This window comes from Arachis duranensis, chromosome 7, assembly GCF_000817695.3.
Source record: "Arachis duranensis cultivar V14167 chromosome 7, aradu.V14167.gnm2.J7QH, whole genome shotgun sequence".
Taxonomy (NCBI): Eukaryota; Viridiplantae; Streptophyta; class Magnoliopsida; order Fabales; family Fabaceae; genus Arachis; species Arachis duranensis.
The window spans coordinates 78,364,983-78,385,227 of NC_029778.3; the positions used below are offsets into that span (position 1 = coordinate 78,364,983).

General features: G+C 35.7%; 3 protein-coding genes across 5 annotated transcripts; 1 reads left to right on the forward strand and 2 right to left on the reverse strand.

The window, feature by feature from the left end:
• Positions 1–4,450: 4,450 nt before the first annotated feature.
• Positions 4,451–6,550, reverse strand: LOC107459572 (DEAD-box ATP-dependent RNA helicase 35). Its single transcript, XM_016077804.3, has one exon. It carries the CDS (start codon positions 6,495–6,497, stop codon positions 4,725–4,727), a length of 1,773 nt encoding a protein of 590 aa, XP_015933290.1. The 5' UTR covers positions 6,498–6,550; the 3' UTR covers positions 4,451–4,724.
• Positions 6,551–7,244: 694 nt separating this feature from the next.
• Positions 7,245–11,412, forward strand: LOC107459573 (uncharacterized). 2 transcript variants are annotated; one of them, XM_016077805.3, is made up of 15 exons: positions 7,246–7,526; positions 7,610–7,738; positions 7,810–7,951; positions 8,141–8,287; positions 8,707–8,781; positions 8,905–8,976; positions 9,156–9,227; positions 9,475–9,546; positions 9,674–9,745; positions 9,917–9,988; positions 10,201–10,272; positions 10,417–10,560; positions 10,646–10,717; positions 10,834–10,980; positions 11,095–11,412. In XM_016077805.3, exons 1-15 carry the CDS (start codon positions 7,392–7,394, stop codon positions 11,280–11,282), a joined length of 1,611 nt encoding a protein of 536 aa, XP_015933291.1. In that variant the 5' UTR covers positions 7,246–7,391; the 3' UTR covers positions 11,283–11,412. The 2 variants fall into 2 exon arrangements, with proteins under 2 accessions (XP_052107702.1, XP_015933291.1); XM_052251742.1 differs by lacking the exons at positions 9,475–9,546; positions 9,674–9,745 and having other exon boundaries at positions 7,245–7,526.
• Positions 11,413–11,454: 42 nt separating this feature from the next.
• Positions 11,455–19,057, reverse strand: LOC107459571 (topless-related protein 1). 2 transcript variants are annotated; one of them, XM_016077802.3, is made up of 26 exons: positions 18,814–19,057; positions 18,199–18,336; positions 17,900–18,079; positions 17,703–17,816; positions 17,462–17,620; positions 16,973–17,150; positions 16,731–16,875; positions 16,505–16,614; positions 16,227–16,392; positions 15,999–16,108; positions 15,834–15,903; positions 15,659–15,732; positions 15,458–15,553; positions 15,280–15,375; positions 15,053–15,180; positions 14,707–14,941; positions 14,462–14,623; positions 14,297–14,383; positions 13,931–14,077; positions 13,538–13,648; positions 13,265–13,444; positions 13,051–13,179; positions 12,873–12,968; positions 12,506–12,694; positions 12,253–12,419; positions 11,455–11,929 (listed from the first exon to the last, which is right to left on the reverse strand). In XM_016077802.3, the coding sequence occupies exons 2-26, from the start codon at positions 18,276–18,278 to the stop codon at positions 11,719–11,721; spliced, it is 3,420 nt and encodes a 1,139-aa protein (XP_015933288.1). In that variant the 5' UTR covers positions 18,279–18,336; positions 18,814–19,057; the 3' UTR covers positions 11,455–11,718. The 2 variants fall into 2 exon arrangements, with proteins under 2 accessions (XP_015933288.1, XP_015933289.1); XM_016077803.3 differs by having other exon boundaries at positions 11,455–11,926; positions 18,814–19,055.
• Between the last annotated feature and the right edge of the window lie 1,188 nt (positions 19,058–20,245).

Here is a 20,245-nt window from a genome sequence, read left to right on the forward strand (position 1 = left end):
ACTACTATATGATATGCCTTTCTTTAATAATGTAGTTCAATTTCATAATTTCTGATTTACTGTTCCATTTCCTGTTATTTAATGTTTAATTAATAATAATGAGGGCAGGCAGACAAGTCTGGGTGACACTTTTGACTTTTTTTAATCGATCGTAATCATAACTGTGTTCAGAGGGCACTGCACATGGAGTGCAAACTGAAACGCTGAATTTTGGCTGCATATATATAATATTAATAATAATAATAATGTGACAGTGCTACTGCTGCTTTGTAAAAACGAAAAGTGATGCTGCTAATGCTAACTTCACAACTTCCTGGTGACTGGACCAGCATTACTCAATTTCACAGCAATAACAGAATATGCTTTACTATTTATTTGTTAAGTAGTAGTAAGTGTGGTAGCTAAGCTAATAGGATAGCTAGCAATAATGAAGTAATGACAAAAAGAGATTTCACTACTTATATTTACTTTTTACTGGAAGCAATGAAAACAAGAATAAGTGAGACTGAGGATGAATGGATTCGTGGTCCAGCACTCTGAATTTTTGAATAATCACCAGGTAGGGGCCAGAGGGGGATCACTGAAGAACCTAGCAGAAAGGAACCACCACTATTTTGCAATGCAACACTCGCATAGTTAGGTCACTGTCTCAGATACCACCTTAGGTCCTTAGCTTATGGCTTCACTTATGTGATTCTGATTCTCTCTTTTTTTTTATAAACAAAAATAGTATCATATTTTTATAATGATAAAAATAAATATTTCAATGCATGCCCATTGCTATTGCCATTGCCATTGCAGTGGCTTGTTAAATTTGGTTGCAGCTTTTGTCTCTTTTCTGAGTTTGCGTGAGGGATTGCACTTTGACATTCAGGGGAAAAAAAAAAATAGTACTTGTCTCAGTCTCAGGCCTTTCTTTTTTGTTTTGCTTCTATTCTTTGCACTTCATTTGCTTTACCCTTCTTTTCTTTTCTAATTGCTTCTCCTTTATTTTATTTCTGACATGCTTTCTATTGTGTGCCCATATAGGCCAACATCATGCATTCACAAGGTAAGAGAGATTATTTGACAGAAAAGTACGGGTAGACAATGAAAATACTAAACAATATGAATAATAGATATATCGTATGTTCATTTTACTAACTGTACGGATGGTTATTTTAATATTAAGATTTAGATGAATAATTTAAAATATAATATATTTTTATTTGATTAGTGGTTGTTCATATTATTTAAGATGGTTATTGTTTATTTAACAATCCCCTTATTTAACAGGGACCTTGACACAATTTCATTTATATTACCTCTTCCCACATTAGATTCACCTTATCCACCTCTTCATATCCATCTCTAGATTTAATTTTATATGAATCAAGATAACATACTTTATGAACTTATATAAGTTAATCTATTTATCTTCATCAATTATATAATGTGTTTCTTTAATTTGTTTTCTCATTGCAAACTTGAGCTATCTGTAGTTTATAGGCCAGTTTTTGAGAGGCAAATGATCTAGAAGCTAGATAATAAGCTCTAATAATAATGAAGGAGGAGACAGTATTTTCAACGTGATTAATTCCGCGGCACCCTTTTAAGATTCCATGGTTACAACCACCATGAGTTTACTTTGAGAAGAACTATCCTAGCTAGCATCATGCATCACTTTGCCCCACAAAAAGGGATGGAAAAAAAAATCAGAATTAGACTTTTGATTTCACTAATCAACTTCATTTTACGCACGGAAGAGGATAAGGCACCAATATCCAAGAGCATATGCTTCCATAAATTTAGTGATGCAATCGAAGAAAGAAAACTAAGAATATGAGAATAAGCTGTCTTGACTTTTGTGTTTCTGTGGAGAGTAACCTTTCTAGAAATTTATTATCTAATACATATGTTTAGAAATTAAAAAAAATTGTAGTCATTAACCAAATTTTTTAAATATTTATGCAAAATATTAATAACAATGAGAAAAAATAAGAAGTATGAAATTTTGTGAAAAGATAGATGAGATAAAAAAATGTGTGAAGTGAATGTTGATTTATATAATAAGCATAAGAATGAGTAAGTATGAAAGAAAATGATGAATTATGTTTTATTACTCAATTTATATCTATTAAAGAGAAATAACAATAACATTGAAATCATATAGTATATATCTTATATAAAAGTAAAGAATAAGAATATAAAAAGTACAGAGTAACTTAAAGAAAAAAAAAATACTATAAGAGTGAGAAAAAAAATGAATAAGAATCTAAGTTATAATTCTATAAGGTAATCATAAAGAAAGAGTGAATATAAAAAAGATGAATTATGTTTATACTTAATGGAGAGAAATAATATTAATATTAAAGGCATATAGTAGTTAATTTTTTTATATTGATTAAATATATGTATAATACGTTGTTATTGGAAGATTAGTTGTTTTTTTATATATGGCGTTTTTTTAATGATATTATTCAAATTGAACGGTCCGATTTGTTTGAAAAAAAATAAATTACAAATTGAAGGATCCGATTTATACTTTTAAATTTTTTTATTTTTGAAAACGAAAATTGGACAGTCTAATTTTAATATTAAAATTTTTTTAATTTTCAAAAACACAAATCAGGCCGTCTAATTTATGAACAAAACAATACAAAGAAATTGGAGAGATCATTTGTGTAACCTACAGCAACGTAAAACACTTTTTTTCTCATATTATTTTGTGATAGACATCTCTCCATCACACACAAAAAATAATAAGCAGCATATAGTATCTTATATAAAAATAAAGAATAAAAAAATATAAAAATATAAAATAATTAAAAAAATATCATGAGTGAAAAAAATAAAAAAAATTCTAAACTATAATAATGAGATACATGAAAATAAAAACAAAAAATGTAAAAGTAATTTAATTAAAATTAAAAAATAATTTAATCAATTAAATAATAAATAAATTATGCTAATTATCTATTTATGTTGATGGTGCATAATACTAAAAAAAATAAAAGATTAAAAATGTATTAAAAAATTATTTCGAGTTCTGATTTAATATATCTAAATAGATAGATGGATATACTTTGACATGAAACCTTATGACAACAATACTCAGTAAATTGAGGCAGCAACATATATATTTGCAGTGATTATTATTTTGAAAAAAAAGTGCACATAATAGTGTGATTTATGATCTATCTTCTATGGGAAAAAAAAAATTAATGTTGAGAGGCGTACGTGGGGAGCATCATGATGGCCAGCAAATTAAATAAGAGAAGGTAACTAAATCAGGGAAACGTGAAGTAGTTGTGACTGTAAGTCTTTTAATTCAATAAAATAATTTGTTATTGCCAGACAACCCAGCAAATTAAAGTGGCTTTAACCGTACCAGAATCTGATCCAATATAAACAATTGTGACCAATTTGATGAACTGGTTTCTTGTGTATTTTTTGTGTTGCATATGCTTTGAATGGATATGATGGACAAGTGTTAGGTGTCTGGGTTTTATAGAGGACTTTTAAACAAATGAAAGATTATCCTTTAAGGATAAGTCGACAATAAAAATATATACTTTTGTGCTGATTTGTGTGTGTATGACTCATATTTAAAACTCTCATAAACGAGAATACAAGGCATCTCTCTCTTAAGTCTAAGGTGAAGCCCTGAATTGGATAAACCTAAACCCGTAGTAAGTAGTATGTAATTACATATTCTTTTATTTTTTTTCGTCCGGGTAATTATATATTCTTCAGTTCACTGAATTTAGTATATGATGTGACAATGAAAATCTTCTTATTTCATTTTATTTTTATTTTCTTGGTCACAAATCACAATGTAAAAGTATAGTGTATCTCATCTTCCAATTAGGGCCTTATTTTGGTCAGATAAACTGGGCCTTAAAAGTTCCTTGAGCAAAAAGAAACAGGTGAAAACCAAAGCAAAATCAGACCAAAATCGAAGCAAATCGCACCCTAACCAAGTAAACAAATTTTCACTTCAACATGTTTGAGCTTTGAATGTTATGACTTGCACAATTTATTTTGATCTTCTAGTACTATCTTAAAGTGAAATGGAAAAACTGTTACATGGAGAATTTTGATTCTTAAAGATTCTAAACATAACCATGCAAGATGAAGTGCACCTCTTACAAACATGCATAAATAAAACCACTCTAATTCAAAAAAGGGATTGGCATAAAAATATTTATTCATAATAAGCTATGGTTTGAAATCATAGTCAAAGTCTGCACACCATTCAGCACCATTTCTTGTACTTGCACACCATAATGCTAGTATGCTACTCTAATGTCTAATTACCATCCTAAGTTGCTAGTACATGTGGAATCCGAACAAAGCAAGTGATTAGTGAACAAGAGATTAATTTCAAGCTCCTTAATGATTGAACGTAGCAGGCTATAAGGTGAAGAAGTGAAGCTGATTGATTAAGAAGTTGATTTAAGACATTGTGAGCCATTCCAGAATCAAAACAAAACTTGTTTACTTTTTCGATAGTTACATGAGCAAGTCTTCTGTTATGGGCTTATGGCATACACGATCTGGAAATGCATACACTAACAGTTCCCTCAACGACTTAACTGAATATGTTTGTGTACGTTCGGATCATCCTAGATTACATAAACGGATCAAAATCCACAACTATTGATTCATAGAATCAAACAGAAGCTATAAACTATATCCTACTTACTAAAGTTTAAAAACTAGCTGTAGAATTGTAACACCCTTCAAATTTCTCCCCTGTAACCACCAGATCCAAAATAATCCTTCCTAGTATTAGCAATCGCCATGCTCTTCTGATGCTCAAATTTAGGACAATCACGGATGCGATGACCAAGACCGCCACAATATGCACATCCCTTGACACCAGTTTTGCCAGTAATCTCATCATTTTCTTCTGTGGGATCAATCAAATCTGCCAAAACTGGAGGAATCCTCTGCTTAGCTTCTTGCAGGAGGTGTTTCAGATCAAGCAGTGTTGTCTCACTTTGGTTCTTGTTTATGAAAGTGGTTGCTATGCCAGTCTTGCCACATCTTCCAGTCCTTCCAATTCTATGCACATAATTCTCGATTTCAGCCGGCATGTCATAATTGATGACATGCTGAATATCAGGAAAATCCAGACCCTTCGACGCGATATCAGTTGCAACCAACACATCTTTCTTTCCAGACTTAAAGGCCGCAATGGCATACTCTCGCTCTTCTTGATCCTTGCCTCCATGAACCGCGACTGCCTCCACTCCTTTCATTAGAAGATATTCATGAATGTCATCCACATCAGCCTTGTTTTCGCAGAACACCAAAACAGGTGGTGGGGTTTTCTGGAGGCACTCAAGGAGATACACTATTTTGGCCTCTTGCTTGACATACTCTACCTCCTGAATCACATCAAGATTTGCAGCCCCTGCCCTTCCCACATTCACTATAACTGGCTTCACCAAAGCGCTTCTTGAGAAGTTCTGGATTTTGGTTGGCATGGTGGCAGAGAACAGAAGGGTCTGCCTCTGAGCTTTGAAGTGATCAAAGACTTCTCTAATGTCATCCTCAAACCCCAAATCCACCAACCTATCAGCCTCATCCAGTGTCAAGTACCTACAACTGTCAAGATTCATCTTCTTCTTTGCCAGCAAATCCTTCAATCTTCCAGGAGTGGCAACAACAATATGAACACCCTTCTTCACAACATCCACCTGTGATCTCATGTCCATCCCACCAATACAAAGCAACGGCCTCAGCTCCGGATAACCGGCTTCCCTCAAAGGCTGCAAGAACTGCTCAACCACTTCATAAGTCTGCCTTGCAAGTTCCCTAGATGGGCAAACAACCAATCCAAAAGGGCCTTCTCCGGGAACAACGGGCATCATAATCTCCTCCTGCAATGCCAGCATGATCATTGGAAGCACAAAGACAAGAGTCTTGCCAGAGCCGGTGAAAGCAATGCCAATCATATCCCTTCCTGATAGAATGACAGGAAGGCCCTGCACCTGAATTGGAGTCGGTTGAAGTATCCCTTTTGCTCTGAGCTTGTTTAAGATGGGATCAGGGAACCTCATGTCCTTGAAATTCTTAACAGGGCAAGGGACATCTTCACCGTCAACAATGATATGCCACTGTTTCCGGATCAAATCAGTTTCCCTTTTGGGCATGGTTCTCAGGCGCAGAGGTGGTTTCCACCCAGTTGGCAGAGGCTCAGAGTAAGTGATTCCCTTCGCCAATTCACGAACGGACAAAAGGGTTTTTCTGTCAGGCAAATTGTCGAGCATCTCCTGCTCTTGTTGAAGAATCTGCTCCGTAGCACTGATCTCCGGCTGTTCCTTTTTCAGCTGCGAAGCCTTAACCAGAAGGCTCGGTTTCGCTTCGCTCGCATCATCGCCAACGAAGGAGGAGGAGGAAGAAGAAACAAAGTACTTCCCTTTTTGTTGAAGGATGTTCTGTGCTTGCATGGCCCTGCGCTTCGCCACCGGCACGTACTCCACGTAATCATCATCTTCTTCCATCATCTTCGATACCAAATACGAACTTTACTACTCAATTCGAGAAGAGAGTAGTGGAACTGCAAGGCACCAACTGCTGAAACAGGGAAAATGCGTAACAAACCGCCATAGTTTTTTTTTTTTTTGCCGCCATACTTTTGGGCTTTTGGCACTGCTTGAAGGCTTGGCTGTTGGGCCCAAAATAAATTGGCCCATTTGACTTTTGACAGTTTTGCGTTAACGAAAAATCACGTATATTAATAAAAAAAAAGGAGAATGCTAGGTAAACAATGATCATTTTGAACAACATGAATAACTACTAATTAAATAAAAATACATTACATCCTAATTTAATACTACTAATTAAATTTAAGATTAATTTACTCTTTTAATCTTATTAATTCACATTGTTCATATATTGTTCAAAAATATTATTGGTTACCTATATTTTTCTATAAAAGAATCACGTATATTAATAACAGAAACATATAAGAGAAGTGTTAGAGATAGTAACTTTTTTTGTTTTATAATTATCAATTGACTATCAATAATATTTTTAATGGTATAGAATTACATCTAACGATAAGAAATTACTCATTTTTTTTATTAGGTGTTCGTCACAAAACACAAAAGTTGCCGGTTCCTAGACTTTTTCATAAAATAATAATAAGGAAGATAAATACGTAACTTTAACTGGCTCCTGTCACTGTCACTGATATTTTTCTTATTCATGAATGCATTCCGTTACAAGTTACTACTTATTTTGAATTGAGATGTCAAGTGTTCATGTTGATGTCGTGGGTCCCATTCACATTCCCATCCCCTTCCAACTTGGTAACTCCTTTTCCATAATACCAAACTCGACCCCATTCTTTCTCATAACTGTCAACTGCTAAGAATCAGAATCAGAATCAGAATCCGATGGTGGTTTCTGGTAGAGAAGATGCACACAAGCGTCTTTGCAGCTCCAAATTGTTCAAATCTTGGGCTTCTTATCCACAAAAGGGCCAACACTGTCCATCACTTCTCAATTTGTGCATCCACGCAGCCACCCAGGTGCTCCTCCACCTTCCACCTTCCACCATTATCGTTTTGTTTCTCTTTGGTGATCACTAACTCATTCTTTCCTTCCTGTACAGGACATACTTCAATATCATACCTTTTCTGAACTCCCACCGGATTTAACTCAGCAAATTTTCAACAACCTACTTTTCTCTCGTCGTCTCACGCGCCCTTCCCTCCAAGCTTTTCGACATTGCGCCCTCCAGGTATTAGCTATTATTAGCTCAACAATTGTGTGTACTGCGTACTTGTGGATGATCATGTTATTGTTTGACAGGATATTTACTTGGGAGAATATGATGCTGTTGTTGTGGATGATTCTTGGATGGATATCGTCTCATCACAAGGTTCATCTCTGCTTCATCTGGATCTATCAGCCTCTCAACTCACTGACTATGGACTCAGCTATCTGCAACAAGGTAATTAAACATATCATTTCTCTAAATCTTAATCTCTGTGACCTAATTTCAGATCATGGGCTGCTCTATATCTGTGGTATGCTATTCTTACAATCTATGTGACTCTGAATTTTATTGATCTGCATATAAAGGATAAGAATCTTCTTATGCCCTCAAGGTTTACATCTGACAATAATAAAACTCTTGCAGGCCTGACAAACTTGACGAGTTTGAGTTTTGGAAGAAACCATGCAATTTCTGCTGAAGGAATGAGTGCCCTTTCTGGTCTAGTTAACTTGGTCAACTTGAATTTGGAGAGATGTCCTGGGATTCATGGAGGCCTTGTTCATCTTCAAGGTCGTTTCATATATTCAACTTTGGGAAAACATGAAGGAGATAATATCATTTTACTCTTTGGTACAAGTCATTTGTCATTGGAAGAAAGAAAAAAAATGAACATAATTGTTTGAGTTATTATAACAACCATACTAGGTGTATACCAAAATTGGCTACCAAGATAGAATATACATTAGAATACAAAATATACATTAAAAATGAGTTAAACTACACTTGTATTTATACATAAATACATGTGGTTGATTTTAGTACGTGATTTTGATGTGCAAATAGCATTTTTGTTATTCTAATTGAGAAAAATTGAGGTTCAATCTTTTATTGTTAATGTTGCTAAGTTAATGAGTTTCACACCATAATGTTGTACAGTTCAAAGTTTTGTTTGCTCATCACAATTCAAGGATATGGTCCATGCTTTTCAGGTTTAACCAAGTTGGAATCTCTGAATCTGAAGTGGTGTAATTGCATAATAGATGTCGATATGAAACCTCTATCAGGTTGGTTTCATATTCTTCCGTATGTGAGGCAAAGTCACTCATATTCTAATTATTACATTCACTGCACAAGCATACATGGTGAGATGAGTAACAGCACAGATTTTTCATTGAATTTACCTGCAGAGCTTACAAACCTGAAAAGTCTTGAGATTTCCTCTAGTAAAGTCACAGATATTGGCATCCGTTTTCTAAAAGGTATTGTGCATTGCATTGTAGAACTATTCCAACATATAGCCACTATATTTGTTTCCACAATGCACTGATATTGTGTTAATGGCGTCCAAATGTCTTGTGTATGAGTGTTTCTGATTAACAATTTAAGAGAAATGAATTTCATAATTTCATGCTCATCTTCTTTTTTTGCCTCATTTCAGGGCTACAAAATCTTGCTCTGTTAAATTTGGAAGGCTGCTTTGTAACAGCTGCATGCTTGGATACTCTTGCAGGTTGAATCACTTCACAGACCTTATTTATTTATTTATTTATTTATTTTGTGGGGGGAGGAATAAGTTTATCTTGATAATATCTATGCCAAAGAGCTTTAGGTGTATCTTTTTATTCATTTAAAAAGTGAAGGTTTCAGGTTGAACCAACTTACGTTACTTTTTAGAGAACTTTCTTTGTTGGATTTAAGATTAACTAAAGAACCATTCAAGCAACAAGTTAATATTGTGGTCGATTGTTTTCTGCCAGAGCTTCCAGCCCTCTCGAACTTGAATATCAGTAGATGCAATTTTACTAACAATGGATGTGAAATGTTTTCACGTAAGTTGTAGACTTGTCACTTGTACAGCTAGCTACTCAATATATACTTATTGGGTTTCACTTTTTGGTTGTGAATACTAAGTTTGTATTATTGGCTTCTTTTGTTTGTTTTCTTTATATTTGTCAGGACTGGAAAATTTGGAAGTGTTAAACTTGGGATTTAATGAAATAACAAATCCATGTCTAGGACACTTGAAAGGTGATGATTGTTGAAATATTGCGGAATTTGACCCATAATCTAGTATTCTTGCTTGCAGTCATTGAGTATTAATTTCGTATGCATAACATTTCCGATACAGCGGTACTCAGTAACATCATATTTGCTAGGTTTGAATTGAATACCAATTTATGTACCTTTTTTATCAAGCAGGACTGACAAAGTTGAAGAGCTTGAACCTTGATTCATGCAGAATTGATGATGATGGATTGGTCCACCTGGCAGGTACTTAATTACTTATGTTTGAATTTATTACATAAATATGCTTTGGATGGTAATTTGCCACAAACTAAAGGAAAGAAAATCCAAAAAGCCTAAGCAGTATGCACCAAGCATCTATTAGGTTATTTTGCATGCATGTGTTTTGTCATTGAAAATTCACGTATCCGCTCCTTGCTTAATGGATTTACAATAATTTGAATGCTTTTATATTTTAGGCAATCAGCAATTAAAATGTCTGGAACTCTCTGATACAGAAATTGGAAGCAGTGGACTTCAACATTTATCAGGTTTAATATGCAGCCATGTTTATTTTCTGAATTGATCATATAATATATTTATATACGCATGAGCTATATATCATAAACTAGAATTCTGTGAACATTTTTTTATAGTGATATTCTATTTATTCATTTTATATTTTGTTGGTATAGGAATGTATAGTCTGGAGAAACTAAATGTGTCATTCACAATGATTAGTGATAGTGGTTTAAGTGAATTGTGTGGACTGTCATCTCTCAAGTCACTCAATTTGGATGCTCGCCGTGTTACTGATTATGGACTCGCTACCCTTGCAAGTACGTTTCTATGCAATGATTTTCTTTTTCTTTTTATCTCTCTTTCTGTTGTTACCAATAATCTCCATCATCCATGCTCATGCAGGTTTGTCCAGGCTTACTGACCTGGATTTGTTTGGGGTACAAATCACAGATTTTGGAACAAACTACCTCAAAAGTAACAACTGTTTTAATTTCTCAGAGTGATTTTTATACTTTGAATGTATCCCGCTTGAATTATTTGGATTTTGGATCATATCTTTACTAACTTTGTTTAATTTATATGGAAAACAGACTTTAAGAGCTTGCAGTCGCTGGAAATATGCGGTGGAGGATTGACCGATGATGGTGTGAAAAATATAAAAAATCTTTCAGCTCTTATGTTCTTGAACTTATCACAAAACTCCAACCTCACAGACACTGCACTCCACTTAATTTCTGGTACATTGTTCTTTTTGAGAAAAACATGATCATGAGCATGTTCTTGTTTGGTCTGTAATCAGTGTCCTATTTTTAGTGCTGATATTATGCATGCAATTCCACCTCTATTTTCAGGGCTTACTAGTTTGGTTTCTTTGAATGTTTCAAATTCGAGGATCACGCGTGATGGGCTGCAGCATCTGAAAACACTACACAAGTTGAGGTCTTTGTCAATGGAGTCATGTGAGGTGACAGCAAATGACGTTAAGGAACTTAAATCAAAATATCTCCCGAATCTCGTAAGCTTTCGCCATGAAGACTAGTTTAGGCTTATTATATCCTGATTGTACGTACGTTTTACAATGTTTGTTGACTTATTGTTAGACTCGCCATTGTAATTCATCTGGATTTGCAAGTGTAAATATACAATAATTCAATGTCTAAATTATCAAATCAGTGTTGGCGATGAGGAAGATAAAGATAAGATTGGCCAAGTTAGAAAGCGACGGTAGTTTATACTTAACATGACTACACAAAAGAACAAGTTAGGATGGAGATGGACCAACCAATGTTACTTGGCGGAAGTACTCAACATATCCTACATCTATAAATATCATCATTTAACTTAAAGAAAAGAAAAGAATTTGAGACGTATTGGCAATTGCATTTAAATACAGTACATAAACTAGTGGGTTGCTTCTTGAAAGGGCCAGCAAGCCAAGTATGTAAAAGAAACTTGTCTTTGGCTGTGACTTTGGATCATCTCTGGGCAGCTTCTTCTGAAGAAGCACCAACTGAGACAGCTGCTGCATTGCTTGCTGACCCATTCTCAATGGGTGGAGGCATGCCCCATTTTCCTTCAGACTCAAGGGGCTCAAACACATGCACTCCACCGTCCGAAAGTCCAACTGCAAATTGATTTGGTTCTTGTGGATGTGCAGCGATTACAAGCGGTTGTACGTTAGAACTGCTGGCACAGACAACAATAGTAAAATGTTACCGACCTCAATCAGATCGTCTTTATAGCATAAAACAGAATAGCTGAAAAGAGGTAACAGATGATACAGGTTGAAATACAACTACTGTGGACTTTGAAGGACTTCAAAGCAGAGTATCAAGCTGCTTGCTTCCAATAGAGAATGAATAACGATTATAAATTAAGCAATTCTACATGAAATTTGTACCTATAAAATGTTCTGTATTTGCAAAATTATAACTGAGAAACAAATTAATAATGCAAGGAAAGAAACGTCTTGCAAACTTAGATACAACATCCATCAAACAAGGCATTACCTGACACCTGCAGAAAGATATGCAGAAGGATTGACTCGACAGCGTAATCTGAGGTTTGAAGCACTAAACACACAGACTGTTGCATCTAAGAAGCTGGCGTATATGAGCTGACTATCGCATGAGAAAGTTGCATGCGATATAGGTGCAGCAGAACTTTGTGGAAACCACTGCAAATTTAGCATGATTTATCAGATAAAAGACCAAATAAATAAAATATGTGCAGTAAATATAAAACTCAGCTAAATGAATTTGCCTGCTTTAGACATTCTAGTTTCGTTGCTTCATAAATTGCAAGCTGCGTTTCATGTACAACCAAGAAGCGTATCTGATCCTGATGAAACTGTACACGTGTATCTGCCTGAACTGGTTGAGTCCTTCCAGCAGGAAGTTGCAAGAATCTAGTCTTCTGTTTCTCCCATCCATCAGTATTCCACACACAAATCTGCACATTAGATGAATAAATTCCCGTATGACAACTAATGACAATTGCATTGCCAACATCAAGCTCAAAGTGGGCCATTAATTGATGAGAACTATTTGGATCTCCAAAACTAGTTCCTTTAATGCAATGCAATCATCAAACAGATTCTGGAGGCAAATCTACACTGAACGACTATTACCTGAGCATCTGCCCCAGAAGAAACTAGGACATTCAATACATGAGAGAAAGCAAGACCTGTGATTCTTTTAGTGTGGCCTTTGAGTTTACTTTTAACCTGCAAATAAGAAAGCTATGCATAAACACCAAATTACACAAATCATAAGTTGGCAGAAACAGTTTATGAACAGCAATCATACCTCATCTACACGGACATTATATATCTGAATTGAAGAATCATCCATGCCTATAGCAATGATATTGTTATCCTGAGGATGGAAAGCAAGAAAGGTTGCAGCAGGTGGTGGAGGCATGAAAGTAGTCATTGTCTGCACTTGGGGCAAGATTGAAATTGGTCAGTTACAAGCCAAATACAGTCTTGAATAATGATGATGACTAGGACTTATAGCTCACCTTAAAAGTCATCATATTGAACAGAGAAATCTTCCCCCCTGATGCTGACATTACATAAGAATCATTTTTAGAAAGAGCAAAGCAAGGAACAGCATCCTCAGTATTGCTATCACCAATGTCATTTGTCATCAGGATGCCACTTGAAGGTTGCCATAGCTGAGGTGGCACACTGGCAGTGGCCTACACAAAGAAATGTAAACATCATGTATTCATTCCCAAGTCCCCAAATCATAAGTAATCAGTTGGCATAAGTAACTCCACATATTATCACACCTTGCCAGAAGAATTACGGTCACTTCGCGGCCACTTCCAAAGCAGATGAATGGCATTTGAAGCTAATGCCAGAATAGCATTGCCTGAATTAGTGTATATCAACCTTGATATCTGTCATAATAGGGATAGAGATTATCAGATTACTTAGTTTGAAGAGGGTAAAGGGGGTTAGAAGAAGGAAACTAGAGGGAGGGCTTAACATTATCCACCAAAGGTAGCACTTATCCAGGAAATTGCAGGTGAGGTTTATTTTACTTTTAATTTTCCTTTCTTCTCTTCATACTAAAATTTCTTTTATAAAAAAGAGAAAGATATCCAGGTATTAAAATGATTTATAAAACAACTAAGTTTCACTAAACTTTCAATATTGTATGCCTAAGGTAAACAACATACCTTAGTTACTCGTACATTCTCAGGTAGCTTTAAGGATCTACATTGAGATGGTTCACTGATTTCAGTAAGCTTCCATATTTTTGACTTATCATTGGATTCTTCACTTATTCTAGGTTTAACATCTCCCAAGTTTCGGGCATCTCCATTCTGATGAGTTGAAATCCACAGGTACTTAAATTAATACTAACACCAAAACACTTGCAATGATAATAAATACATCATAAGAACTACAGTAAAATGCTACTCCCCTTTTGAAGGGAAGGGGGCAGAAGAAAGTATACACACTGGTACAAATAAGAATTGTATATTCATCTACAAAAATATAAATAAATAAATTTCAAAAGAGGAGCTGCAAGAAAAACAGACCATTCCAGCCATAGCTACCACAGATGGGACCCTTTCTGAAAGTGCAGCACTACTGGCAGCAGCTGCGGAAATTGGATTTATTGTAGGCTGCCACAACCACAAAATTCATGTTAGCCTATATCTTATTAATGACAACCAATAGAAGTATAATGACTACAAGTCTACCTTTGCCATGGCTTCTGACGTTCTTGATGCATCATACATAGAATTCTCTAATGAACGCAACAAGCGCATACCATCTGCATTGGCTAAGATTTTAATTCCATTTTCATTTGCTGAGACAGCTAAAAGAGCTCCATCCTTGTTGAAACGAATCCGTGGACTTGCCTAGAATTCAGATAAGGTTATAATTAGCAACTAGTGTTTGCAGAGACCAGCTCTGCAATTTGAAATAAAATAATGAAACTTACAGGGAGACCCCCATCAGCATCAACTTGTGTCAAAAGCTGAATATTGTCCATATCCCAGAACTTAATGGAGAAATCATCACCCGCAGCCAAAAATCGATTTTTGGTTGTATCAAATTGTACAACACCCAAAGATCGTTTGCGAAATCCTTGATAGGTCCTTTTAACAGCTCCCTCGCTTTCATTCCACTCAACAATAGACGATTCCCCATCCTTGCTTGTCCCACATGAAAAGAGCCTATAGTATATATTCAGAGCAGAAACAATGAATGTAAAAACACGTACTATAATTTTCAACCATATAAAAAGATTGAGATCAACATAAGAATCAAAGGTTGAGAATATGGACCTTGTACCATCAGCGCTATAGGCCATGGTGGTGCACCAACGACCAGGAGCATCATAATCAACACGAGATCCCAAATTGTCATACAACCATGCTTTTATCTTTCCATCTAATGCTGTTGAAAAGATGAACTACAACATAAAAACCGAGTTAGTCTGCAAATGGAGCTAGAGGAATCGCACAAACAGACTCGAGTGAATTTCCCCAAACATATGAATCTAGACTTCTACCTGAATGTTTTCTTTATAATGTGGGCAGACAGAATAAACTGGAGCCTCGTGACCTTCAAAGGTATACTGCTTTGCACCCGTAGCAGCATCCCACACCTAAAGTTAAATAACTTAGTTAGCAAAATATGTTGTCATCTCCACTTCAGAAAACCAAGTCCATGCTTTGATAAAAACCAACCTTAATGGTCTTATCATCACCACAAGTTATCACACATAGTTGTTTATTTGGATGGGAAAATGCTAAGTCATTTACTCCACCAACATGAGCATCAATCTACAAAAGGGATTCAAAAGTAAGCATTACAAATGGTTATAAGTAAAATCTAATGTAAGAAGATAGAATTCTCCAATGTGTATGCATGCAAATGTTTGTGTCTACCTCCAGGTGCTGCCGTACTTCATCGCCACCATGATAAGAGTATATCTGAACAATGTGCCTTGAGTAAGCAACTCCTGTTTGTTGAACAAAGTCATATTAATGATTGGTTGCATGACTTCAGAAAGTATACATTAGAGAATATCATAAACGAATAATTTAAAAACTTTCAACTTACCGAATAAAGCACCATCTGGACTCCAAATCACACGGTTGACAGAAACACCTGGATCTTTGACAAGAGCAGCCTGAATTGAACATATATAGCTTTATTTCAGTAACTATAAGTTACAAGTAGCCGGGCTTGGTATAAAAATTCATGTATAACGGAGAAAAGGGGAACCTGAAAAGGCATTGAACAAGCACTAAGATCCCAAACTTTGAAATTCCTCAAGACCAACCGCTCCCTAGAACCCACTTCCCACAAAGCAATGTCCCCAACATTTGTACCAACTGACACATTGCATGAATAGAAGGAAGAACTTATGTTTAGCTGAGAACAATAACATCAAATACACACAATTAACTCAAGTGAAAAACACTATTGAAAGGTCTTAGAAAGGCAGCAGACCAAGAAGTATAGTCTGTTGAACTGGATGGAAGTCCATGCTCATAGGAGATGAACCCTGGTTCAGAGTCCGCATAACAGTCTTTGGCAAGTCATCTGGTGCATTAAAAGCCTGTCCATGACCATGACCTGGGAACGTGGCTGACAACACATTGACAGGAAGATTTACCTGCACAACATGATGAAAAAGTTGATGCCAGAAATGTGAGTTGTAAAAATTTGTATAGATAAGAATTATAAGACCACTAGTGATTTTTTTTCCCTAAGTGGTATCAGATTACCTCATCCGACATTCCCATTGGTCTTGTTCTCTTAGAGACATGATCTGAATCTCCAGATGGGTAGTCAACAGAAGGATTAGTTGGAGGGGTCCTAGGGTGCTTCAAAGCAGCTTAAACAAGACAATGAAACTTGTCAGAAGTAAGAGATTGAATTTAGAACCATAGCCAATTAGATGTTAAAACCACTACAAACTCGAGAATAACAGGCCGCAAGAAAATGTATTACCAGGGATTGATGGTGCACCAAGACCTGTAGCAGTACCAAGACCTATAGTGGCTCCTCCAGAAACTGCAGCATGTGCTACAGTGGTAGGATTCGACATCCAACCAGCCAGGGGTGTTGGCACAGGTGCTGGAGTAGGTTGAAAAGGCTATACACATTAACCACAGAATAGTCCAGCACCAAAATAAGAACCAAAAGATAACAATATGTAATGCCTACGAAACCAAATCAGTAAAGTAGCCCACCCCATGTGCACCAAGAGGAGGAAACCCTCCAGCCTTCGGCAAGGATCCTAGTAGTGGATTATTAGCAGGAGATGGAGCTCTTGCACCGTTGGGTTGTCCACATGAGTGATCCACAAAAAGTGTTTTTATATCTGGATTTGGACGTGGAGTCTTACAAAGTTGATGCTGCCAATTCAAGCTGTGATTTTATTTTTGAAATAAGAAAACAGAAAACATAACCAGTTATCCATTAATACAAAACAACATAACCAAATCGGCTGTATATAGAAACTCTTCGGAGCCAAAGCATATGAGGTAGCTTCACTTCAAAAGAATGATTTATCATTTAATAGCAAAGAAAAATACAATGATGCATGCATAAGCCAAGGAAAAAGAAATATGATATATGAATATGGGACATAAGCTCCATGAACTCTAAGGTCAACTCAGTGCTCTAGTTCTTATTCAACATTGATAGACAAACCAGTACATTGGACTTCGGATAATTACCTTTGATTGATGAGAGTACGTAACCTTGAGTTTTTAAGGTTGGGAAATTGCAACTTGTCACGGAATAAAGGATTTGCTTCGATTAGTTTTTTTAGCTCAACCAACATGATTGCTCTTGCAGACTTCGTATCGCCATATTTAGACAATTGTTCATTTTCCCTATGATACCATAAAGTCAATGTCTGCATCATCTTACAGAGGTTTTACCCCGAAAACCAGAGCTAAAAATATATATTATTACCTGAAATTCTCCAATGTCAAAAGCTGTGTGATTTCCTTAAAAAGTTCTTCATTAAATGTTGCAAAGACCTTCAAATCCTTCACCAATATCTCTACAGCCTTGGACCGATCATGCCTAACAGAACATAAAACAGCTCAAGTTACATACACATTCTATTGTGTCCAACAGAATACAAATGTGAACTTTAGTGAACTTACTTATCCAATGCCTCCAGGTACTTCTGCTTCCTTATCTCGAAAAATATCTTCATAGAGTACCTATTATCATCTACTTTAGTGAAACCAGAGAGATACCTCTCAACCTCATCCCAATTGCCATTGTGCACTTCATCCTCAAAATACTTCATGTTAAAGAAAAACCCAGACTCCTGTTCAAGCCTTTTTTTTTTTCCCATAAAAACAAAAAGATTAATCAATTAATGTGAAAAAATAAATAAATTGCACATAACCGAAAATAACAATAAATAAATAAGAAACTATAATGCAATAAAACCCACTTATGAACAGTCTCTTTGAACTTTTCCTCGTCCAGAAACTGCAAGATCAGGAACACCAACTCCCTACTGAGGGACGACATCGTAACCGCCACGTCCTTCGATTAGATATGCACCCAAATGAGCAACTCTAAACTAGATCTGCCACAAAAATCTCATTTTTATCTCAAAATATTGTAAAATAAGAACAGATAATAATTTACAAAGAAAAAACTTAGAGAAATTCCATACCTACCAGCTACAAACAGTCTAAAAAAAGTGTATAAAAAATAAACTAAAATCCAGACCGAGAATGAAATCATTCAAGTAGCAACAGAAAAGCATTTATGGAGTAAAAGCAGGAAGATAGTGTAAATCAGGTTTTGGGGGAGAAAATGAAAGAGAAAACAATTTGACTCTTGGATCAAAGGGAGACAAGGAAAGCAGCTTTAATCTCACAGGGGAATCCAAGATGCAGCTGATAAAAGTGTTCAAAAAGGAAAAACAAAACAAGCCAACGAAAAAATAAAAAGTCGAAATTAAAATACTACGTCGGGAAAAAGCTACAAAGACTTTAAAGTTTAAAGCAACAGATTCGGAAACTGAAAGAGAGAGAGAGAAAGTTTGAGAAGCTCTCACCTTCGTGCAGAGCTCCACACATGGGAAGAAAGGGACCCCGAATATGGAACCCAACAAAGGCACCACCAACACCAACACCAACACACACCAGAACTCAAACCCCAAACCCCCAAACCTTTCTCTCTCTTCGCTTCTATTTGGACTTTTCTCTCTCTTGGAACTAATGGCCTATTATATACTCACTCTCTCGCTTCACACACACCACTTTCTCTCTCTACAGATATATTCATATTTATTTATTTATGTTTATGTTTATATATTTATAAATAGGACACTTGAACTTGCAGAAATAGAAGTATTTTATATGCGAGGCGACAGGGAAGGGAGATGATAAGCACACCTGACTATCAGTGATAGGCTATTGCATGCATGATAAGCTATGAGATAGGAAAGCACGCTTATTTCATAAGTGCAGTTAAACAGGGGCCCACTAAACCGGCTAGGAATCTCGAGCTGACAGCTGTCCTTCAGCTCGTAGTAAGATCAGAAGGAGAGCTGTGATTGTGTAGTTCACCACGGCTCGGTGGTCGTGTAGCGATGGCTGTTGGATTTAGATCGATGATATCCGGGGGGTGAGGAGAAAGGAATAGCGTGGGGCGGAGAAGCAGAGGATAAGAGCTAGGAAAGCGATATTTACTGGGTTAAGATCCCCGGAGTAACGACAAAGTTTGTGAGACGGGTCCCGGAAGTGTTTGGTGTCGAAGTTTGGAGAATATTACGGGTGAATGCCATTGGCAATTTGCCATGAAGAGAAGAGCAGAAGAGGAGAGGAGAACTTATTGTATCACGTGATAGAGTTGATGATTGTGATACGATATAATAACGAGATGAGATGAAGGGTGGGGCCAAATGGTGATTTAATAATGCAAGTGGAGTGAATTAAATGTGCGTTCAGAGGGTTGTGTAGGCTATTGGGCCTGTCAGGTGTGTACGTCTGCATCTTCTTCTCCAACGTAGCCATCAAATACGTGCAACCAGATTCTCTCTGGTAATCGATATTCTAAATTATATTTAGAAAAAATTATCATTTGTATTTATAAACTGATAAAAAATATAAAAATGGATAAATGTATATATATAAAAATAAAGTGATAATTGTATTTACGAAAAAATAATTTTTATGTGTTTATAATATTTTAACAGATTAATTGTATAACTAATAATTCGGATATTCTTGGCACATAAAAATTAATTTCTGTAATTATAATTATCGTTTTATTTTTATATGAATACATTTGTCAGTATTTATATTTTTTATAGTTATAAATAGTAATTTATTTATTAAATTTATTATTGTCCAGTTCAAATTATCGCTTATAAAAAGTTCCATAATTCAAACTTCAAAGTTCAAACTACATATTTTTTCTTCAATTCATATAAATAAAAAAAAAAAACAATGCCATTAACATGAAATGGTGTACATTGTTACCTA

Coding starts and splice junctions, on each gene's coding strand:
- LOC107459572 (XM_016077804.3), bottom strand. CDS start 6,497: ATGATGGAAGAAGATGATGATTACGTGGAGTACGTGCCGGTGGCGAAG.
- LOC107459573 (XM_016077805.3), top strand. CDS start 7,392: ATGGTGGTTTCTGGTAGAGAAGATGCACACAAGCGTCTTTGCAGCTCC. Junction 8,782..8,904: donor CGATATGAAACCTCTATCAG/GTTGGTTTCATA, acceptor ATTTACCTGCAG/AGCTTACAAACCTGAAAAGT. Junction 8,977..9,155: donor TGGCATCCGTTTTCTAAAAG/GTATTGTGCATT, acceptor GCCTCATTTCAG/GGCTACAAAATCTTGCTCTG.
- LOC107459571 (XM_016077802.3), bottom strand. CDS start 18,278: ATGTCGTCCCTCAGTAGGGAGTTGGTGTTCCTGATCTTGCAGTTTCTG. Junction 15,904..15,998: donor CTTGTTCAATGCCTTTTCAG/GTTCCCCTTTTC, acceptor TGTTCAATTCAG/GCTGCTCTTGTCAAAGATCC. Junction 14,078..14,296: donor TGGTAGCTATGGCTGGAATG/GTCTGTTTTTCT, acceptor TCAACTCATCAG/AATGGAGATGCCCGAAACTT.